A 24,939-nucleotide genomic window follows, 5' to 3' on the forward strand; every position below is an offset into this window, starting at 1 on the left:
ACTATCAGCACCGTCCAATATGACACACATGACTGTTGAGCACTTGAAATCTAACTAGTGTTAAGGAACTGAATATTTAATGTATATATTTTAAATCGATTTAAATTTAAATAGCCACACATAGCTAGTGGCACAACTTTGGAATATGGCAATTAGTAATGGCAACAAACTAAACAGAAAAAGTCAATACATTCATTCAACAAATATTTATGAGTGTATGTGCATGCCAGGTATTACTCTGTGTGCTACAGTGAGCAAAACCAACAAAAAGCCTTGCCCTTGCAGAGCTTAAATTTTAGTTGAAGAGTTATAAAGACAAATAAAGGCTCAATAATTACATATATTTGAAGGTGATTAGGTGTTATGAGAAAAATAGAACAGGATAAAGGGAGATCAAAAATACCAGAACAGTGGTGGGGGGGCATTTTGCAATTTCATATAGGGTGGTCAGGGTAGGTGTATATATATATATATAGAGGACTCACTGAGAAGTTAACATTTCAGAAAGACTTGCAGGAAGTGGGATGTTTTGCCAAGCGGATATACAGAGAGGAGGGTTCCAGGACAAGTAGGAAGGCGCCAAGATAGGAATAGATGTGACATGTTCACAGAACAGCAAGGAGAACAGGGCTCTTGGAGTGAAGCAAGTGATGAAGAGATCAGAGAGACTGAAGGAAGGAGGAAGATCACTGACGGCCTTTTGTATTGTAAAGATTTTTGACATTTAATCTGAGTGATTTTAATCTATTAGAGGATTTTAAGGAGAAATTGGACATGATCTATCTTTTTCTTTTACAGGATCACTTCGATTGAAATTGGACATGATCTATTTTTTTCTTTCACAGGATCACTATACTGAGAACAGACCGAAAGGAAGGCAATGATTCTAGCAAGAAATGACAGTGGTTCAAACTAAGATAATAGCAATGCAGATGAAAGTAGTCAGATTCTGGATATATTTTAAAGGTAGAGCCATCAGGATGATTTTGTGAATATTAGATGTTGGACATAGTAATAAGAGAAAGGGACAAGAACAAACCTAAAATTTTAAATCAAGTAAATAAAAGAATGGAGTTGTCATAAAAATATATGGTTCGGTGGGAAGATCAGGAGTTCAGTTTTGGATATAGTAAGCTGAAGATATCAACTACTTTTCCAAGTGGAGATGTCAAATGGGCAGAAGGGAAAAAAAAATTTAGAGTACAAATAAAAGGCCTCAACTGGACATTTGGGAGTTTTAGCATACAGATGCTATTTAAAAACATGGGACTTTAAACAGATGTGATCACTAGGAGAGTGAGTGTAGATAGAGACTAAGTCCAAGGATGGACTCTGGGGGTACTCTAATATGAATCTGTAACATTTTGTAATTACATACAGGACCAAAATACAAGGAAGAAATAAATGAGTTATAACTTTTGATAAATCTATGAGGAAGTTAAGAGTATACCACAAAGAGTAAGAGACGTATAGTAACATTTACCAGGTTTTGGGGAGAGATAATAGTATTTCAGGCATATAGGCAGGCACACAATTATTTATATGGACAAGAATCTTGGGAAAGGCGTTAGGATTTTGTTGATAAAGATTAAGAGTCATTTATATTCTATATAGAGTATATACGAGTATATATACAGAAAAAAATATCTCTGACTACAGAGTTTAAGCAAGACTATTGAGAAAAAAATGAAAAGTTACTAAAAGGAGAAAAACGAATAATGCAGTCACATGGCGATTAAAAAGAAATATAGAATTTTAAGATAATATTCATGATTAATAATGTAAAGTGCTACTCAGAAGTGATAAAAAATGAGTACTGGTGATAATGGATTTATGAAATCAGGAGATTATAAGTGACTTTTAAGAGCTAATTATCAAAACCTCTCTACTTTCCCAATGGAAAATAAATTATTTACATTTGTAAATTGTTTCAGGTCACAGTAGAAGATAATAATAAAAATTTATGTGGCTATGGTTAATATTATATATATGTATTCCATTTATTCGCGTTGTGGGGTGAGTCAACTGGTTCAAAGAATAGTTAGTTTTTAATTATTCCCATTCTCCTTACTCAGTATACCATGGGGGAACAGGGGAGTTGGCAAAATTCACATCTGGAATTGCTTCTCTGAGAAACTTAAATTTCAATTTCAATTTACATGGAAGAATAATATTAGTGATGCAAATGTCAAAATGACCTCTGACTTGAGTGAATCAGAATAAACAAAATAAAGAGCACATGGTAAATATTACTTCTGGAATAGTTAATTTTCAAAACATCTGCTTTGTAAACTTGAAAAAATTTAGTAAAGCTGTAAAAACCAGTGGTCCCCAACCTTTTTTGGCACCACTGGCCAGTGCTCCTATAAGAATCTAATGTCTGATGATCTGAGGTATAGCTGAGGCGGTGATGCTAGCACTGGTCCATGGCCCGGGGGTTGGGGACCCCTAGTCAAAACAGTTCATTATTGAGAAAAGACAGCTTAGGTTAAAAAATGTTATGAATGGTTTTAACTGATAATCTAAATTTGACAGATATACAGTCTGCAATTGGAAACAAATCTCTGCATACGGGCAACAAAGTATTAACAGATTTGCTGGTGCACTGACTTTTACTATTTGCTTATAATGACAACATAAAGGTGGAGGAGGGTATGTGGTCCTGTGTATATGTATATATGTAAATTGCATTTGAAATTTACATATATACATGTGTATATATGTATATACAAATTAAGAACAAATTCACAGAGAATACAAAATTATTTGCTTGATCTGGTGGTCAAATTATTTGATAAACTATTGATTGAAACATTTATTCTCTATCAAAACTAGTTTTAATGATGGAACTTTAAACCAAAAAGTAATAAAAGAAAATGTAAAAAACTTTTGTAACAGAATTAACATATGTTTAAGTCTTAGTTGTCATGATACTTATGTAAATATAATTGATACATCATTTATTAAAGTTACCAGCCTATGAAACGATAACATTTGAGAAACTACAATACCATAATCGTGATCTTGATATTCATAGAAAGAATATGGAGATGACATCAAATTTTTAATGGTGACAGAATTCCCAAATTTGATGTCTTCTCCATATACTTTTTATGAACTTGAAAATAAGGATTATGGTATTGTAGTTCCTGAAATGTTATTTTTCAAATGTATTATTATAGTATATGTGAAAAAACTCTCTCAAAATAACACTGCATTTCAAAAAAGCAAAATATAGGATATTACACAGCAGTCTTTTCTAATAATGTTGAAACAAGAAAAAATAATTTTTCATGATGTTGAAAAATAATGAACCCAGGTTAAATACTTTGAATTATGCAGGCTTTTAGACAGTATTAACCCAAATAATGAAAGATTCCTATGAAGCTATTTTTCAAAAAATACAATCCCTTTAAAATAATAAAATGGAAAAATAATAAAATGATCCTATTTTTGCCACCCTAAAAAGAGAAAATGAAAGAATTGAGATGTGCTAAAAATGATGTCAACATGAAGAGCTCTAATGACCTGAAGGAAATATTTTGGATAAAGAAAACCTGATGTAGCTATACATTAGTAGAGAAAAAGTGGAAAAATCAATTATTAAAGGAATAGAATACAAATAGAAAAAATTGTAATGAAAAGAAACATTTTTTATAATATTGAGTATAATGTGTATATGCAAAACCCTTTTTTCTAGAATTTATCTTTAAAAATGGATATTTACCTGTTTTAAATCATCAGATAATTTATTATTATAAATTACTGAATATATCATAATTTCAAAATGTAGCTGTACCTAATACTTAATCAACACAACAATGAAAAAATTTTCATGAAAAGGTAATTCAAATATTTGATATTTGGATATGCTGGTGATGTCAAAAAGATTTTTTCACATTGTTAGTGCAGTATATAAAGAAGGTTCTATTATACAACTTCCCAAATTTATAGTAAAATACTTATTATTTAGCAGTTTAAAATAGAAAATTTATAAGTACTCATTTATCTGACATCTTTCAATAAGCATACTCAATCTAACAATTAGTACAGATATTGCAGCAACTAACTATTCAGGAGTTTAAATTCTCATAAGGTTTTTAGAGGGGTAAAGAGGCATGTTGTTACTTTCTCGTTTTACTTATTTATTTACTATTTGTTAGTAAATAATGATGAATTACAGTTCCCCATTATTATAAATTCTGAAATTCTTACCTGATACTACTCCAATTCCATCATCACAGTCATAGTCAGAGACTTCACTATCACTTATTCTCTTCGACCCTATGAATTAAACAACAGTAATAATTAAAATTGCTGATTACTAAGGAGGGAGAAAATACCCTTGCCGACCTGAAAAACAAATAAATGGAACACTTGAAAATAAAAAATATAGAGATAAGGATATAGTCAATAACATTGTAATAACTATGCATAGTGGCAGGTGGGTACTAGACTAAACAGGGGATCACTTCATAAATTACATGTCTAATCACTATATTTTACACCCAAAACTAACATAAAATAATACTGAATGTCAACTGTAATTGAATAAAATAGATAAAAATACAGAGGAAAGTAATTATTAGCTTACAAACACATTTTCACACATATTTCATAATTAGAGATATGATTCTTGAAATAAATTATTCTTGAAATGTATAAGATAAAGTTCTTAAATGGCTTGAAGTTTGAAATAATATGAAATACTAAATAAAATATGTAAATGATTTGATGCTGATAAAATTTATTGGACAAAAACCCAAGTCAAAATAGCTAAGTCATGTCAGTTTTAGATGCTCTTATACCAAGGCACTTAAGTCTAAGTAAACTTCAAAACACAATACATTCTTTCAAATGCATTCATATGTCTTTTTCTAATATGCATGACTAATAAATTAAGTGTACCCAATTATTTATTTTTTCATACTCATGAAGAGGAAGCATAATTTAAGATATCTCAAATATCCTTTTATTATTAGTTTATTTATTGTCTTGAGAAGAAAATGAGAAATAAATCATCCAGAAATTGATGACTATATCTAAATTTTGAAGTGTTATGTTTTCTAAGAAACATTTTGACAAAACAGCAAAAATTATTTTAAGTCAAGAGCTCTGGGTATATTTTCACTGCAAAACAAATCTACAGCAAAATTTTAAAATGTTTATCACGCTATGGCAAAAACAGCATTGAAACGAATTTAGAACTTTGATGGCTAAAGCAGATGGTGTCTTCACACTTAATTATGAAATATATCACATACAAACAAACAAGCTATAATTCGTGTTTTAATATATCTTTTCTCTACGTGTCTTAGCAATAGGCACATTCTACACAATAGAATCCTTTATTACAGCATTTTCCCTTCTTTAGTATCAGAAAATGACAAATGAAGTGTTGCTATTTCAAAAAATGACTTTCTTTGTCTACTTACACTATGTTATACATTAAACAGACTAAACTCAGTTATCAGAAAATAAATGCTTTCCTATAGATTGATAAAACACTGAAAGCTCTCGTTGTGTAAGGTGCCTAAAGTAGCAATATTTAAACATTCTATGAATGCCCCTACAATATTAGAAATACTCTATGCAATTTTCTTTGTTTGTTTGTTTTAATCCCTGCCCTCTTGAGAGAGGGAGAGTCTTTGTTGCCAGAAACTGCGTTATTTTTTTTTTTCTCTCAGTGGTAAGGCAGAAGAAAACTATTTGCTTTGATCACGTAGTCCCACTGAATGAGCTCACTATTTTCCTTCAAAATCCTTATCTCATAAAACTTTAGATCCAATGAAATCTGAGGCTCTTACAGCCCCAATTGATATGGAAAATACAATTATCTAACAACATCCCAACGGACTAGGCATATAAGGGTTTATAGAATTAGGATGTATATTCTAAACAGACTGGGGAGAGAGGAGGGATAATGGATGAAGCTATTGAGAGATTAAGAATTGTTACTCAGCTTGTAACGAGGTTTCACCTTGTAAATGCTTAAGAACAGGATAATGATTAGTTTAATATGCCAGGTACACTACAGAGCATAAATATTACATGCTTTTGGTACTGGTCAAGAATCGGATCTACCACTGGTGTAAGATAATGACATCTGCAAAAAATTAAGTTCATTTTATCAGTCTTTGTGAGTGGTCTTGTGTGTTTGTGCATGGGGTATGAGGGTAAGGAGTATATTTGGTTTGTAAATGTTTGTAAATGTTTCTTCCTTCCAAATTTTTGATTACTTTCCAAAATGGAAGTCTTGATCTATTTTGCTATTAATTCTATGGAGGTTATATATATTGCAATTAATTTCTATTTGGATCTTTTATCACATTATGATGAATTCAAGAACTTGAGTTTAATGTCCTTGAATGTACTGATCTTCTCTTCTAAAAGCAGTGTTCGGTGTCCTGTTTAAGAATATTTTCCTGAGCTTATGAGGAGAGATATTCTATTTTCTTTTGAAAGTTTAAATTTTGCTTTTAGCATTTACATCTTCATCCATCTTGAAAACGAGTTAATGTATGGTATGAGAAACAATGTAACTGCTTTTTTACATGGATAATATATTTCAGCATTCTTTAATATTTCCACCTTTCCCCAATGATCTGCATGTCACCTCTGTCATACCTAAATGTATCTTATTTGCTAGCATCTGTTTGGTGCTCTATCTTTTTTTTTCTTGTACGGGCTGTTTATCCATAAACCAGTAAGTCGCTGTCTTTGTCATTATAACGTTATGTTTGAAAAGCGAATCTATCATATTTTGGATCTTTCTTCTTTGTTCTTCCATATCAATTTTAGATTAGGTTATCAAATTGCACAAAAAGATCCTATTGGGATTTTGAACTTCTTTGAATCAATATATCAATTTAGGGAATTTCGGCATATTATAGCACTTTTATTATTAGCCATGAACATGGCAATCTCTCATTTTGGCCCCTCAAACTTTCCACATTTGTTGGATTTATCCTTTGTATCCTATAATTTCAATTCTATAAGAAATACTGTTAAAACTGTTTTCTAACCTAATTGCTCATATACAGATATATAATTTTATTTAAAATAATGTTAACTTACCACCTTGTTAAAGTCTCTCTCTTTTTATACTTCTAATAAATTTATTGTGGTTTAATTTCGATTTTTCTATGCAGACAATCTTTCTTCCTAATCATAATGCCCTTTTTCTTTTTCTTGTCTTTCTGTGCTGATAACACAATGTTTGCTGAAAATAAGTAGAGAAAATTTACATTCCTTTTTAAATTCTGATTTTAAATAGAATTTTTCTAATATTTCTCCATTAAAAATAATATCTGCTGAAGTTACATTTCATAAATTCAGTGATATTTCATTAAGGATTTTGCAGCTGCATTTACAAGTGATTCTGGCCTGTTAAGTTCCCTTTCTTATACTAACCTTATGGTTTAAAATTAAAGTTACTTATTCTGTTTTTAAGTATGTGTAGTACGACATATTGACTCAAGGTGCATTGTTACATTTTTATAAAAATTTTTCACTTCGTCTAAGTTTTTGAAGTCTTTACTAAAATATTCATAATTTTATATTATATGTTGATTTTCTGATGTATCGATTATGTCTCTATTTAAATACTGCACTAAGTCCTAAGTCTTTGAAATTTTTCTTCTTAGGTTTATAAGATATTTACCATACATCATTAATATAAGACAACACTGAATGAATGCATGACAACTGCACAGATAATGAATCTTTTCAAAAATGCTCACTAGAGTATGTGTCTTCTTAAAACTTTCAAATGTTTGTGTAATTTATCTTTTTAAAAAACTGACATAGTAACACTCGAGTTGAAGAAAACAGACTATATTATGCTAATTTTTTGAAATTTTTCAAAAATAAATTATTAATAGCATATTAATAATTTTTACAAATGTTTCATAGATATAATGAAAGAATATGAATTGTTAGGTACAGAGGTCTTTATTTGACTATGAGATTCAACTCATTAATTGTGTAGCTTATTCTTTTGTATCTTCCCCAAAGTTTTGTTTGCTTGACTTAGCAGTGACTGAGAAAGAATTATATTGGAATCTCCTTCACTGTGGTAAATTTGTTGATTTTTCTCTTTAGTTACTTTATGTATATTGAAGTAATTTCATTTATGCAGGAAATTTAAAATTATTTCAAAAGATGTAGAAAAATCCCTTGAAAAAGTTTAACTCCCATTTATGATAAAATGTCTCGGCAAACCAGTAATAAGAAAGCTTCCTCAAATTTATAAAGGGCATCTATAAAAAACTCATAGCTAATAATAAACTTAATTAGGAAATATAGAATGCTTTCCCCCAAGACAAAGAATAAGCCAAGAATGTCTACTCCAACCCCTTCTATTCGACACCATACTTGCATGACAGAAAATACAAGGAAAATAAATGAAAGATACACAAATTAGAAAGCAAGAAGTAACATGACCATGTAAATTAAAAATCCTAAGAAAGCTACAAAAAACTTCAGACTAACAAGTCAATTTAGCAAACTGCAGGCTACACAGTAAACATATAAAAAGGAATTATATTTCTTAGAGAACAGCAATGAACAATTGGAAAATTAATTTCAAAACCACTATCATTTACAAGAATATCCAAACATGTGAAATACTTAGGAATACATACAACAAAAAATGTGTAAAACATATAGACCCCAAACCAAAAAACAATGCTGTATTAGTATCCTAGGGCTACTGTAACACAGTATCAAAAACAGGGTAGCTTAAAAGAAATTTATTGTCTCACATGCTGGAGGGTAGATGTTCAAAATCAAGATGTCAGCAGCACCATACTCTTTCTGATGACTCTAGAAAAGAATCTTTCCTTGTCTCTTCTATCTTCTGGTGTTTGCAGCAATTCTTAGCATTCTTTCACTCATAGATAGCATCACTCCAGACATATGGCCATCTTCTCTCTGAATATCTTCATATTATCTTCCCTCTGTGCATATCTATCTGTGCTCAAATTTCCACTTTTTATAAGAACACCAGTCATATTGGATTAGGGCTCACCCTAGTGATCTCAAAAATGAAAACTTGATTACCTCTGTCAAGACTCTATTTCCAATAAGGTCACATCCCAAGGTACTGGGGGGGTTAGGACTTCAATGTATATTTTGAAAATTGATGTATACAATTCAACTCATAATAACTGCTAACAAACTAAAGAAAATTTAAATAAATGGAGAGATTTTTCTGCAAAGTCGAAAGCCAAATATTATTGAAATAACATGGTCAGGATGAGAGAAAATAAAAGGCATTCTAGAATTTTATATATAGCTCAAATGAACAAAATGACAATAATTATAATGATTACTAATTTGGGGGCAAGGATAAATTTCTGGTAGTAATGTCAAATGGTAGGGGTGATGGTGTGAGTCAGATTTTAAATTTTTTATATGCTTTAGGGAAAAAGATAAGAGTTGTTAAATAATGTTATTTTCTTAAGTGAGCATGTTATAATTTCAGTAGTAACTATTAAAGAATAGAGATAAAAACTAAAAGAGTGCATGGTATACTAAAAATAGTATAATGACAATATATTTTTAAAAAAGGATTATCTATGAGCATTTGTTTGTGTATGCACAGAATATCATTTAGTTCATTCAGAGTTTGTTGATTTACCTGGATTTTGCCAAATGCTTTTTCAGAATCTCTTGAGATAATGATTTTTTTCCATTTTAATTTAATATGGTGAATAACATTACATTAATTTTCAAATTTTAAACTGCATTTCTGGGATACACAGCAATTGGTCACATTTTATTACTCTTTTTATGTACTGTAGAATACAATTTGCTAAATTGGCTAAAATTTTTATAAGGTCTGTATTTTTCTTTCTTTTACTATCTTTGTCAGGTGTTGGTATCAGGATAATGCTTGTGTCATAAAATGACTTGGGAAATATTCCCAACTTTATAATTTTCTGGAAGAGTGTGTAGTCATTATGTAGTTATTATACTTTCCTTAAATGTTTGTAGACCTCACTGGTGAAGTCATCTGGGTCTTCAATTTTCTTTGTGGGGAAGTTTTAATTACACATTCAATTTCTTAAATAAATATTGGGCTATTCAAGTATATCCTTTAGTGAGCCTCTCGTTTCTGTCTTTCAAGGAAATTTTATATTTCATCTTAAATGTATCAGCATAAAGTTATACATAATTTATCTTTACTTTCCTTTTAATATCTGTAGAATTTGTAGAGATATCAGCTATCCATTTCCTGATATTGGTAATTCCTGTCCTCTCTTTTTTTGTTGATCATTATTCCTAAAAATTCATCAATTTTATTGATCTCAGATTCAATCTTTGGTTTCATTTAATTTCCATGATTGCTTTTGTTTTTATTTCATTGATTTCTGCTCTTTCATTCATTATTCCCTTTCCTCTGTTTAGTTTAGGCGTAATTTGCTGTCTTTTTTGTATTTTGTAAGTTGAAAATAGGTTATTTATTTGAGACTTTCTTTCTGGTAATATGTGCGGTCAGTGCTATTAATTTCCTCCTAAGTTCTGCTTTAGTGCATCCCATGAATTTTGATATGCTGTGTTTTCATTTCATTCAGTTCAAAATAAATTTTAATTTCCGTTTTGACTTCTTTGACCCATGGTTATTTAAAGTGCGTTATTTAGTTTCTAAATACTTGAAGATTTTCAAGAGATTTTCTGTTATTGATTTCTAATTTAATTCTATTGCAGTCAGATAATATACTTTGTATGGCTTGAATACTTTTAAATTTCTTGAGACTTATTTGGCCAGGATGTGGTCTATCCTAGTAAATGTTCTGAATGTACTTGAAAAGAATGTATATGTTGCTGTTATAATGCTTTATAAATGTTAATTAGGTCAAGTTTATTGACAGTGTTGTTCAAGTATTCTACCACATTACTAATTTTCTGTCTACTTATTCTATGAATATTTAAGAGAAGAGTATTAAAATCTTACTGTAATTGAGGTTCTTTCTATTTCTTCTGTAGTTTTATCACTGTATTTTTTAAATTGAGATATAATTTAGAACAAATTTTAGTGTCCAATTCAATAATTTTTCATAAATTTTAAGAGTTGTGTAAACATCATCACAATCCAATTTTAGAACATATCTATCATCTCCAAAAGAGTCTTCACATCTATTTGCAGTCACTCCTATTCCTATCCCCAACCGGACCATTACTAATCTAATCTTTCACTACAGATTTGTCTTTTCTGTACACGATATATAAATAGAATCACACACATGGCCATTGTATCTTGCACTTTTTCAGCATAATATTTTTGAGGTTCGACCACACTATAACACATATCAATACTTTGTCTCTATTATAGTAACCTACTGTGTTTATTTATCCATTTACCAGCTGATAGATATTTGGATTATATCTATTTTTTGACCTTTATGAATAACGCTGCTGTAGATGTAAGTCCTTTGTCAAATATATGATTTGAAAATATTTTCTCCCAGTCTGTGGCTCATCTTTTTATCTTTTCAACGGTATCCTGAAACACAAACATTTTAAATTTTGATAATGTCTAATTTATCACCTTGTTCTTTTATTGATTGTGCTTTTGGTGTTGTATTAAAGAAACCTCTTTCTAATTCAAGGTAATGAAAATTTTTTGGTATATTGTCTTCTAAGATTTTAGTCTTTGCTTACAGTTAAGCCTATGATCCATTTTAAATTACTTTTGGGGGCAGGGTCTAAATTAATCTTACTGCATGTGGATATTCAATTGTTCCAGCACTATTAAATAAAAAAGATGATTGATTCTTTACCCATTGGTTTGCCTTATATCACAGTTAAAATCAAGTGACCATAAATAGAAGGGTTTACTTTTGAATTCTGAATCAGGTTCTATTTGTTTATAGGTCTATCATTATGCCAGTACCACAATATTGTAATTACTGTAGCATTATACTAAGTTTTGAAATCAGACATTTTTAAGTCTTTGAATTTGTTACCTTTTTTGCTGTTCTGGATCCTATGCATTTTCATATAAATTTTAAGATCAGCTAATTAATTTCAGCGAAAAATTCTGCTTAGATTTTGATAGGTAATACACTGAATCCATAGACCAATTTGGGAGAGAATTCCTATCTTAATAACACTGTCTCCCAATTAATGAATATGAAATATCTCTCAATTTTTTAGATTGTCCTTTAATTTCCTTCAGCAATGTTTTGTGATTTCTATAGTATACAAGTTTGTACTTTTTTTGAAATTTAATCAAAAGTATTTTAAAATTTTTATTCTATTGTGAATGAAAACATTTTCTTAATTTCCTTTTCAAAAAGTTAGTGGCTAGTATATATCCCTAGGAACTTAATGTTTTCCAAGCTCACTAAAAAAATCACTATTGTTAAGTAGGTACTACTACTACCTCTAATTCTTTTGGGTGTTTTTTTTTCCAGGCATGGGTAGATTGCTCCATTCAAAAAATGACTAATATTTGGCTAAGCACTTGACAAGGACCCTCTGTAGATCTTTGCAGTGCTCCCTCTGTATAATTCTCCCCTTTCACTAGCCTGTTCTGTGAATTCTAGTCACTTTGGTCTCCCTGAACTGTCAGCTCCATCTCCTTAACTCAGGGAGTCCACAAAGGCGACATCTGGATTCTCTTCTCCTATGCTGTTTGCAGGAAACTCTCTTAAAGTGGTAGGTGAAGGCAATTTAAGAGTTCAACTCATTTGTTTCCCTTCTCTTAGTAACTACTATCCTTAGTTGCCTGATACTCAGTGTTATTCAAACAACTGTTTCATTTACTTGTCCATTTTTGTTGTTTGAGTTAGGAGGTTAAGTCCAGTCCCTCTCATTCCGCCTTGGTTGTAAGTAGATATGAAACTTTAGTATGCCATTCCTGAGGCTTTTTGTAATTACTTCCTAATCTTACTCAAGAATATGAATTTTAAAAACACAGAAGCTCATTAGGCTAAATATATTTAAAAATATTTTCCAATTAAAATTATTAAAACCAAGGAAAGTTCCAGTGTTTAGTTAAAAAAATTAACATCAATTTAAAATATCCTGACATATACTCTGTGCATTTGTGAATTTAAAAAATCATAATATATTAGAGTAATTAAACTAAATCTATTAAATTTTCCTTCAAAGATATGACAAAATGGCTAAAATGATGAAAACTACAGCAAACATTGTAGTTTTAATTATGTTTTAATTCAATATATTTAGAATTTTTAACCATACTCCTCCATAAGTCAAAAACATTGCAAATTGTATCCGCATAAATTCAAATTTTCTGAAATAGTTCACACAGTAACACAGTATATCCTAAACCACACTCCACTGATAAAATAGTAACATACTAAAGAAAATGATATTAGACACACTAAAATGATGTCACTATATTTTAACAAATGGTTTTTAATACCAAAAAAATAAAAACATAAACATGAAAATACTGGAAAAGTTCTATAGGCAGAAAAGGGTAGCTACTGACATTTTGTTTAGGAATTTAACATATGCACAATAGTCAGACAAAGGACATAACAACAAAACCAATTAAAATGTGCATATGAATACATGCATTAAACATTACGCATGCTAAATTTACCTGAATTATATGAACATAAGGCTTTATTTGGAAAAAAAAATGTTTAAATAATGTCAAAAATACATATAAAAATCTTTACATGTAAGAGAAATACTGAAATCTAATTTCTGCTTTATAGTATAAACCATGGTTTAGCATTATTATTTTAAAGTAAAAAAGGCCCTACTAATTCAGAATAAAATAAGATACATCATATCCAAATTAGTAAAAAATTCAAATTATAAAATGTTAGTAGAAATTTCAATTAAATGAAATAATGATAGTCTAATAGAGAAGCACAAATTAGTAGGAGAAGGTACATAAAATAAAAAATTAATAACGGACCTGCCCAACATACTAATGGTTATCAATTACATAATATATGGTTATATAACATACCATATAATGTAAGAGATAATTGTTACACAGAAATTTAGCATGCAAGAAGCAACTAATGAATTTAAATCAAAGGAATTTTAGGAAAAAAAATTAACTTTGGAATATCTATTTTTGGAAAAAAGTATATTTTAAAATTAATTTCTTCTTGGAAGAGAAAACTTTAAAAATTTACAGGAAACAAGTTAATTTTCTTGTTTAATAAAAAATACATATGTAGAAATCATCTCAAGTAAGCAGAATATAAATTAGATTTTTCTATGTATAAATATTTATAGTTTTAAACATACCAAAATATTAATAAATTGTTATCATATTAAAAGATGAGTAAATTATCATCTGACTATACATTGGAAATTTAAAGAAATGCATAAATCATTTTGCAGCAAAAATACCAAAGTAGTTAAAAAGATGCCATCAGTAGTTAAAAATGTAAATATCTATCCTGACACATCTAAGTTGTTTGACAAAAGAAAATAAATCACAGGCAAATAAAATAATAGGTTTATGAGTTATATAGAAGCTTAGTTCTTAATGTTCGATTAAATATTTTAAAGTTCTGAACTTAACAGAGAGGTAGTATGTTTGTCATTATTTTACATAATTGATTTGTCCCATCAGTTAACTACACAGTGGAGAAATTAAATAGAGTATTTCTAGGGAAAAAAAAAAAACTTTATTCTGGCCACCATATAAAAATTTCTCAAGGACATAAGTATAAAATTTCAAAAGTTATAAAACATAATAGTTTAATAATTTTATAAGTATTATAATATTTTATCCAAGACATTTTCATAAAGATAAACTGAATCAACTAGATTAAACTAGGATTTAAAAAAAAATCAACATTTGATCAACACTTACTATCTCTAAACATCAGTTTGCAAACTTACCTTAATGGTTTCATTTAAAATAAGTTAAATATAGCCATTATATATTCTATAAATACTCTTTTCTGAGTGTCTTTCCACTGGTTTCATACAGAGCTTGACTAAATAATCATTTGTTTTCTAACCCTTTAACATTTTAGCTTTTTACATTTAAATTTTGTTACATTTACATTTAAATTTTTGTTAAATTAATTTTTGTATACCTTAGTATGAGGCAGTGGGGTGCTAGTAAGAGTTTAACAACTATCTCTATGAGGGAAACAAGCTTTAATTTCTAAAATTTGCTCATTTCCATAAGGTAAATACTCCCATATAAACATTTTAAGCTACCAGTGTCACTAAATGTGAAAGAAAGAGATGTACACACTTGGCTCTAGTTCCAGCATACTGGTGGATAAAATTATTGACCATACTCATATTAAAATTAAAATCTACTATAATTGGAAATAATGATGCTAGTCAAAGTTGTAAAGATAAACTGAAAGTAAAAATACTAATAATACTTCAAAATATCAAGAAATCTCATTATATCACAAAGTAAAAGAAAACTGAAAGTAGCAATAATGAAGAATTGCATTATCTAAAATATAAAGACAATGAAAATAACCAAAGAAGAGAGAAAGTCACAACAATCCTTCTAAACTAGAAAAAAAAGATGAAAATAATATGAAAGATAAAAGTTTGTACAATCAATAGAGTACACACGTAAATAACTGATACTACAAAACTGATCAGAAGGTATGCAGCAAAAAATTATGGGAAACAAAGTACATATTTTGTTCCAAGCTGTGATGTCAAAAATTGCTCGAAGGAATTTTGAGGGAAGGTAGAGAATTATTTACATATCGTGACATTTACCAATTAGAGACCATTATGGTCATTGCCTAATAAGAATTTGTAATCTAAATGCAAGAAGACAAGACAAATAGAGGAAAAAGCCATCCTCCACCCCCACCCACCACCACACCTAGTTCTTCCATTGCAGTTTTTTGCTTTCTTTAATATTGACTATGTAAACATAGTCAAACTTTTTCTAATTCCAAAATATTGAGGTTTCATTTATAAGCAAGGTAGGCATTTATTTATATGGCATAATGAAGAGAAACCCATCCTCTCAAAGCATATTTTTTCTCAGGATGTACATCAAGGAGAGGTAATAAATCATGTTAAGATGTTACTGTGCTGTTTCTTTCAGACTTCTACCCTCAGATCCTATTTAAAAATGATAAATCTCCTAATCCTCATCATACAATTTAAATGTTATGTCTTTACCCTCCCAAACTTACTATTTACTTTTCTCATTTCCATTTATTGTAATCCTATTTATTCTTTCCAGCGCCTGTATTATTCTCTCATACTTCTAAATTACCACAACACTCCACATAAGCTTACAATTTCAATGTTTACAACTCTCCTTCCTATATATGATTTTAAAAAACTGTACAGAGCCAAAGACTAAGTATGGCACAGATACTGGAAAATATATATTAACCTAATATTTTCCCTCCCGCATTTTAAAGAGGTAGAAAGTTAAAAGACTTTTGTGTTTCTTCGAATCATGGAAATTTGCTTTTTAGGGCTGAAAGCAAAGTGAGATGCAGACACTATTTTCCATACTCTAGTATTGTTAATGAGTGAGATGCTAGAGGAGAGAAAAGAAAGAAGGGTGCAGAAGGGTTAGAAAGAGAAGATGACCTATGCTAACAGTCAAGATTCCTCAGAATCAGTAAGGAGACAATGGTTAGACGGCCTTGTCTAACAATAGGAACCCAGCTTCTAGGATCTCTCTATAGTTCGGTAAAAACTGTTATACGTAGAGTTGGCTTCAAGTAACCATTGCTCACTGGGACACGTCAGTAAAGCTCTATAAGGATTAAAAATTAGTGAGTTTTCTCTGAATGTTCTCCTTTTTGAGAGTTTCCAAGAACCTCTGTTGAGAGGTATGAGTAGGTAACAAGAAAGAATAATGACTGATATTTCAGAAACAAAAGTATCTAAGAGTCACATTAAATATGACTTTTTTGTTGGGGGAGAGTATTACTTCACATACAAGTTTTGAATAAGCATTTTACTTGCTACTTAGCTACAATGTAACTTTGGATCAATCACAATATCGAAGCCATAAACATAACAGGTAACTAAATATTTGTTGATGTAATAAAAATAAAGTGGATTTCAAAAGAAAACAAGGGGAAAAAAGACATATCAAAATTATATAATACTATGTAAAATGTTTTTAAAAATTTATAAGAAATTACATAAAATGTAAATGTAAATGAACTACTCTAATAAAATATAAATCTTGTCCGAATGGATCCAAGAACAGCAACTTTACAAAGTTTGTTTTCGAAAGACAAACCTTAAATATAAGGACAAATAGAAGTGGAAAGTAGAAGGATTGAGAAAACTATACCATACAAAAAATATTAACCAATAAAAGTAGCTGCAGCAGTAGTGACAAAAAAGTAGGTCTTAAGGAAAAAAGGTTCCTAGATATAAAGAGAGATATTATGTAATGATAAAATTATCAGTTTATTAGGAAAAATGTAGCAATTCTAGACTTGCATGCATCTAATAACATAACTTCAAAATATATAAAGCAGGGACAAAATTTTAAAAAGTTAAATCAACACTCAGACATGGAGATTTTAACATATTTCTCTCAGTAACTGACAAAAAAATTGGACCAAAAAATCAGTAAAAACAGATTTGAACAACAAAATTAATAAGCCTGACAAATATGACATATTTAGAGCATGTACTGGAAAAAATAAATATTTTTTCAAGAACATTTACTAAAATTCATTATATACACCACCATAAAATGACTCATTTTAAAGATTCCAAATTATGCAGGGTATATACCTGACAAAAGGGGAACTGTGCTAATCAATATTAAAAAAAAATGAGAAAATTCCTAGAGTTGGTAAATTTAACAATATACTACTAAATAATCCACAAGTAAATGAAAACACCACATTAAATATTAACTAAGTATCCTTCTGAATAAATGAGAAACAAATTAATCCTAAACAAAGTAAAAGAGACAAATAATAATAAAGAAATTAATGGAATAGAAAACAAACATACAAGCTAGAACACAAACAAAATATAAAGTTTACTGTTTGAAAAGACTAGTAAAATTGATACATCATTAGCAAGTCTGGCCAAGAACAAACACATGAGAAGGAACAAATTACCAGTATTGGGGAAAACGACATCATTATACATCTAATAGACATTAAATAGATAATAAGATAGTATTATGAATAATTTTATGAAAATATTTTTTAAAGACTAAGAGAAATGTTCAAATTTCATAAACAATCCAACTTAACAAATGTGACACAAGAAGGTATAAAATTCTGGAGTTCTAAATCTAGTAGAGAAGTGGAAATTTTAATTTAAAACCTACATGCAAAAATAAATGCCAGACCTGATGACTTAAGTGGTGAACACTTTTAAACCTTTAAAGGAATAACAACAATAATGTACATAGTCTTTCAAACAATAGAAAATTAGGGTATAATTCCAAACACTATTTATGAGGTCAGTATAATACTGAAACCAAAACTTGACAAAAATATTACAAGAAAAAAACAATAAAAGATATCAAATAGAAAATCATGGACATTTTAAAATTATTTTTATGAACTGAAGCCAACAGAACACTGAAACAAAAGCCAGTAAGGACGTTACCGAAAGGAGAAAATAAAAGACAATCTCATTCATGTAGATGCAAAATTCTATACATATAATTAGCAAACTGAATCCAAAGATAGATAAAATAATGCATCATGAGGTAGCTGAGTTTATTTTGAGAATGCAAGATTACTTTAACATTTATAGACTAAAATAGGCTACATTTTTCACTAAAATAGGCTACATTTTTCACTAAAATAGACAAAGAAATATTATATGGTTATATCCATATATACAGAAAAAGCTGATACAATTCAACATCCATCCATTCATGATTAAAAACTTTCATCAAACTAGGAATAAAATACACCTTCCTGAATCTCTTAGGGTAGCACATATCACATATAATGGGGAAAAAGTTAAAGTTTTTCCCAAGGAATGAAGAACAAAACAGATGCTACTGCTCCTCAACAATATCACTTCCACTCAGCATCTTATTATAGGACCTAGCCAAAGCATTAAATAAGAAAAAGCAAAGCAAAGTATAGCAGTTTAAAAGAAAAAGGAAAAACTGTCATTATTCACAGATGACATAATATTGTAAATCAAAATTTAAAATAGTGTGTGAAAAAAGTTATTAGGATTCATTTAACACGAATAAATAATAATTTTTATTTCTGTATACCAGAATAAATTTAAATCAAATTCCTAGTTATAGGTCTAATTTTTAAAAAGTATACATTGAAACCTATTAAAATATCATTTAGAGATACACCAGATTTATGGATTGAAATTTCCCCTACTCCAGGAAGAGACTTTAGCTCTCCCCAAATTGATAAATGTAATTTGAATCAAGATCCTAGAGGGTATTTGTGGAAAATCATCATTTGATACTCTATTTGTTTGTAAGTGCAAAAAATTAAGATATTATTCTTGAACAATCTTGATGATGAAGAACAAAGCTGGGTTAGTTACATTACCGGATATCACAATTTATTATAGAGCTAAAGTAATTAAGACAATTTGAGATTGACTAAGAGAAAACTTGTCTAATTAAAAGGAATAGAGTTAGAAAACTTAACCACATATACATAATATTTTTAATAAATGTGATGGATCAATGGGTATCCATAGGATTAAGAATGAATTTTGATCCCTATCTCACACAATATACGAAAATCAATTCCAGATGAATTAATGATTTAATGAGATGAGCAAAGCACTATTCTAGAAGAAAACATAAGAACATATCAATATGATCTCCAAGAAGATAAATATGTTTTTTTACTGATAACACCAAAAAAGCAGTTAGCACTAAAGAAAAATTGAAAACTGAAATACATTAACATTAAAAAATTCTGTTGCTAAAAAGATCCCGTTAAAGAGTGGAAAGGCAAGCCCTACAGTAGAATACATGTGAAATACATTTATCCTATAAAGTGTTCAAATCTATAATTAAAAGAAGAAAACACTCATAAATCAATAAAAGACACAAAAAATAGAAAAAGAAAAATAGGCAATAAATTTAACTAAGCTCTTCATGAAAGAGAATATATAAATGGTTCCATCAACCTATGAAAAGATTATTAGAGAAATGCAAATTAAAGTCGCAATGAGATAATACTGCATATCCACATAGATGGGTGGGTGAAAAGCACTAAAAATACCAAATATAATATAAGGATGTAGCGAAACTCAAACACGCATTCACTGCTGCAGGAAGTATAAATTGGTACAGTTGTGGGAAACTGTTTAACAATATCTACTGCAATTGCATATATGCATAGCTTATTAACCATCTATTCTACCATTAGCTATACTCATAGCAAAAATGAAAACGTGATTACAAAAAGGTATGTACAAGAATGTTCATAGAAGCACTCTTAAAAATAACCAACATCTAAAAGCAAAGAATCAATCAACTGTATGTTTTTTAAAATTAAACAATTAAATTCCCAAAGCTAGTAGTTTTTAGCTAGTTACATGTTAGTCTTCTGAGAAGGCTGCTAATAAACAACATTATGTCAAAATTTAAACAGTTTAGTTCAGACTTGAAATCCAAGATGAGCAACTCCCTTATATAGTTATTACCTCTGAACAAAGCATAAAAATTCACTTAGATAAATAGCTTTCATAACCTACCTAAAAATAGGAGAACTGTTGTATATTTACAGAAACTGTATAAAGCAATGACAATAAATTACAATTATACATAGCAATATTGATGAATCTCACAAAAATACTTGTAAGGAAAAAAAGCCAGATGTGAAAAAGTAATACATTGTATTAAAATTCATGTCTGTGTATAAATATTCCATTTATATAAAGTTAAATAATAAGCAAAATAATTCTATGGTACTTGAAGTCAGCATACTCGTTACCTTGGTAGGGGATATAATTATTGGAAGAGAGCAAGGAGTTGGTGGGATGCTGCTGATGTTCTATTTCTTGATATGGGTGCTACTTACATTGTATGGTTACTTTGCGAAAATTCACCCAGGTGTATATTTATGATATATATATATATATGATATATAATACACATATATATATACACATGATATATATATGTATATCATATATATATACACATTTCTGTATGAATGCTATATTTTAGTAAAAAGTTTATTTAAAAATGTTGAGTTCTGTTTCTGAGAATGATATAGTAGTTTATATCAGACTAACTCTCCTGCCAGTAATAATTATTAATTCTGGACAAAATATTTTAATAAAAAGCTATTTAAAGATACCAAAGAACGAACGAATGTAGGCAGAATTTTGTGATATGACCCTTGAAATAAGGAAAAAACATATTTTAACCAGTTTTTCCACTAACAGCCCTCCCAATTTGGTTCACTGTGGAGGAGTTACAGTTCAAGTAAAAACCCTCTGTCTTACAAGGCTGAGTAGCCAAAGACCAGAATTCAGAGTTGTCAGAACAAACAGATTGTAGGGGAAATCCTGGAAAAGTGGGAGCCGGATAAGAAGCAGACCCAAAAGTTACACACAAAAGCCCCTCAAATCCTTGCCTGAATTGAAAGCTGCAGAGGGAAAAACAAGAAATCCAGCAGAAAGCCACAGCTGAAATGCTAAAAGAGCTGCAAGATTTCAGCAATTTCCCGATACACAGGATACAAAGTTCAGAGTTTAAGTCCCATTATATTATAGGATTTTGTCCAACATCTTGGATTTTGCCTGGAAAGTCCACACATTAAAAATAATAACCACAAACCATACTAAGGACTATGCCATAGTACTATGGAAAGAACCAAATAGAACTGCCCCAACATATCTTGTACAGGCTTTAGGTGATCCTTCAGTAACCTGACTATCTACTAAAATAAAATAAAATTCTTCAAAATCCAGAGTCTCTAAAATATATTAACACAATGTCTAATAGATAATAAAAATTAGTAGATATATAACACACACACAATGTGATCCATATTTACATATTTACAAATATATAAATAGATCCACAAAAGACTAAAATGCTAGAATTAGTAGACTTCAAAATAACTATATGTAAGGATACACTCAGATAATAAAAGGAGGTAAATTTCAGGAAGAACACAGAAACTTTAAAAAAAACAAATATAAATCTTAAAATGAAAAATATAGTATTCTTAATCAGATAATTCATAGTATGGTTTTCACAGAAAATTGGACACTGTAGAAGAAAATATCAGTCAACTTAAGACAAGTGAATAAAAATAATCAAAACTGAGGAAGAGAGAATGAAAACAATTAAAACAAAAAGAGAGACTCAATAACCTGTGGAACAATGTCAAGAGGTCTGTCTATGTACATATAACTGTCGTCCGAGAAAGTTGAAATCCTGAGAAAACTTAATTAAAAACCCGTCTCTTTTATCTTATCAACAACATCATTTTGGTTTTGTCTCAATGATTTGTTTCCATTCATTTTCTTTAGAAGACCTGTGGTCATGGGCTGAATGAAAGTATAATAGGTATGATGTTTTCTATTTTAAAAAGTGAAAGGGGTGATAATATTACATTTTACTAAGTGAAGAATTAACATTTGGAAAAGTAGAGATGAATCTGGTTGATATGAGACAAAGAATGAAGAATAAAATTAAAGAATACTCTGACTGAACTTGTACAGTTCAAATTTGATGAGAATAATTAATATCAAGTAATAAACAAATTTATAAATAACTTCTGGCATGTTAAAAAGTAAGATTTTTGCCTTAATACACTATACAACTTTAACTGAAAACAGTAAAGAATATAAAACAATAAAAACTTAAACATCGAAATACACTTTCCAAAACAATCCCTTTATGTATCAGGAAGGTAATGAATAATGTGACTCACCAATTAATCAAAAATAAAATTATATGAATATGGCAGATAGTTCACCACCTAAAAAAGCAACCTCACTTCTCTTTGATGCATTTTAATTATCTGAACTCATAGCTCCAGTCTTCCTTATACATTTTCACAACGCTTAATCACTTTTTGAAATATGCACTGTTCCTCCCATTCTTTGGTAATGTCAAAATAATAACATCTGGGATGGAAGTATGCAACAGTAGCCTGAAGAAAATGTTGCAGGAAATGTTACTTCTTCATTAAAACTTTAATTTCTCATAACCTAATTTCTTTCTGACTTTTGAGAAATGAATATGTGACTATTTCTACAGATGTTTAAATTCGTACAATCTCCTTGTTTTGCCACATGCAGAAATAATAATAGTATAAGAAGTCATCTATTTCGAACATTTTACTAATTCCTTTATGTGGGAAATCATTCAAAATTTATAATCATAGTTATTTGCATTCTCATCTCAAAAGATTTTTTAAGAAATTTTAAGCTAACTACAAGATATATGAAACAATTATTTTTAGAATGGTTATAGAGTATTTCCTCATATATTAATAAAATGATAAATTAATGTCCATGTACATGAAGTTCTGCTTTGAATCACTGGAATCTATAAATTTAAAATAGGAAATCATGAGTGAAAAGAAGAGAATTCCACTATTATCATTTATTCATTTTAAATATCAGTAAATATCCATGTACACTCAACAAACTCATTGCCTCAGAGTGATATTCGTAGCCTCGGAAATTAAATTACCAAAATACCTTATTATGTGGATATAGAGAATAAAAGAGGGATTATTATACATTTTAATAATAACCGTTCATGCATATATTCCATCAAATATATTAATCACCATAATCTTTGCCAATACAAATGTACTTGTAAATAAACAAAATATTTATTATCTCTATGCAGAAAAATCCTAAAGGAGGTTCTTGTCATCAATGAATCTTTAAAATAATTAGTATATTTATTTATTCATACCCTAATTGAACCTGCCATTGATGAGCCAATGGCAATGTCCTTAACTTTTTGACTATTTCTAAGCGTTATTTCTTAATCTTCATTTCTTTTATGCATGTGTATATGTTTTTACCCACCTTCAGGCCTACACATTGCTAATAAATTATGGTAGCATTTTAGGTGTCAAACACAAAATTCAGCTACATGTTCAATATTTGAGATTTAATTTTATTATAAGTTAGTTGGTAGTAACTAGACTGACGTGGTACAAAGTGAAGCTATTATATTATTCATGAGTAAATTTAATATCATTAATTATTAGTAACGAGAATCACTCTGAGGACAAAAAATATTAAAAGATGCGAAACTGATTAAATTAATGACATGAAAATCTAAGATACATACAGCTAAACAGAAAATACTCTATTCTTACTGTTCCTCACATATACTATTCTTAATTACCTAGAGAGAAAAAAATAATAAAAATCATTGATCTAAAATTCAGATACTGAAAGTCGTCGAACCCAGTCCTTATTGCCGTAACAAGTAAAATAAATGGAGAAAAGGGCAATCCTGTAAGAAAGGCCAATGTTGGCTAGCATTAGTAGCCTATAAACTTAAACTATAAAATTAGTACATAATAGAGAATTGTATGAGTAGATTACAGTGGCCAAAAAGAGTACATATTCTAAAATTAATACACATAAAATTCATGGTAATGTAATTATTAAATTATTACAACAAATGATGTTGTAATAGCAATTGCAGATAAGAGTGGTTAGATGTTTATTCTGTGAGGAGACTGAAAAAAGTGAATACTCTCGAATTAGTGTTCAATTAACACCATTCAAGTATGAGAGACTATATCTAAACAAAAATAAAATTCCAGTCATTAGTGAGGATGTTTTATAAAGGAGGGAAGATAATCCTCTAGGATTTCCTAGTACCAATCCTTTGCTCTAATTCTCTATTCATCTAACAGCCTTCTGATATATAATTTAGTCCTGTATTCAGTGGAAAGGGTGTGATCCATATAAACAGTTATTTGTTAAGTTGCCAGGTATACCTCCCATGATTGATAAATGGCATGGAATTCATGCTTGTAATTTACACTTCTGAAATTTGGTTAATGTCAA

General features: G+C 29.4%; 1 protein-coding gene across 22 annotated transcripts in view; it reads right to left on the reverse strand.

Annotated features, from left to right (window-relative positions):
• RIMS2 (regulating synaptic membrane exocytosis 2) overlaps window positions 1-24,939 on the reverse strand; it is a 548,506-nt gene that overhangs the window by 211,271 nt on the left and 312,296 nt on the right. For 21 of the 22 annotated variants that reach the window (XM_039854030.1, XM_039854006.1, XM_039854009.1 and 18 more), the window contains one exon: window positions 4,216-4,284. In XM_039854030.1, the coding sequence (XP_039709964.1) occupies window positions 4,216-4,284 (69 nt within the window). Of the gene's footprint in view, window positions 1-4,215; window positions 4,285-7,077; window positions 7,168-24,939 lie in introns of those variants that run through there. The other variant, XM_039854028.1, reaches the window with a different exon arrangement.

The sequence above is a fragment of the Pteropus medius genome, unplaced genomic scaffold, assembly GCF_902729225.1.
Source record: "Pteropus medius unplaced genomic scaffold, Ma_sr-lr_union100, whole genome shotgun sequence".
NCBI lineage: Eukaryota > Metazoa > Chordata > Mammalia > Chiroptera > Pteropodidae > Pteropus > Pteropus medius.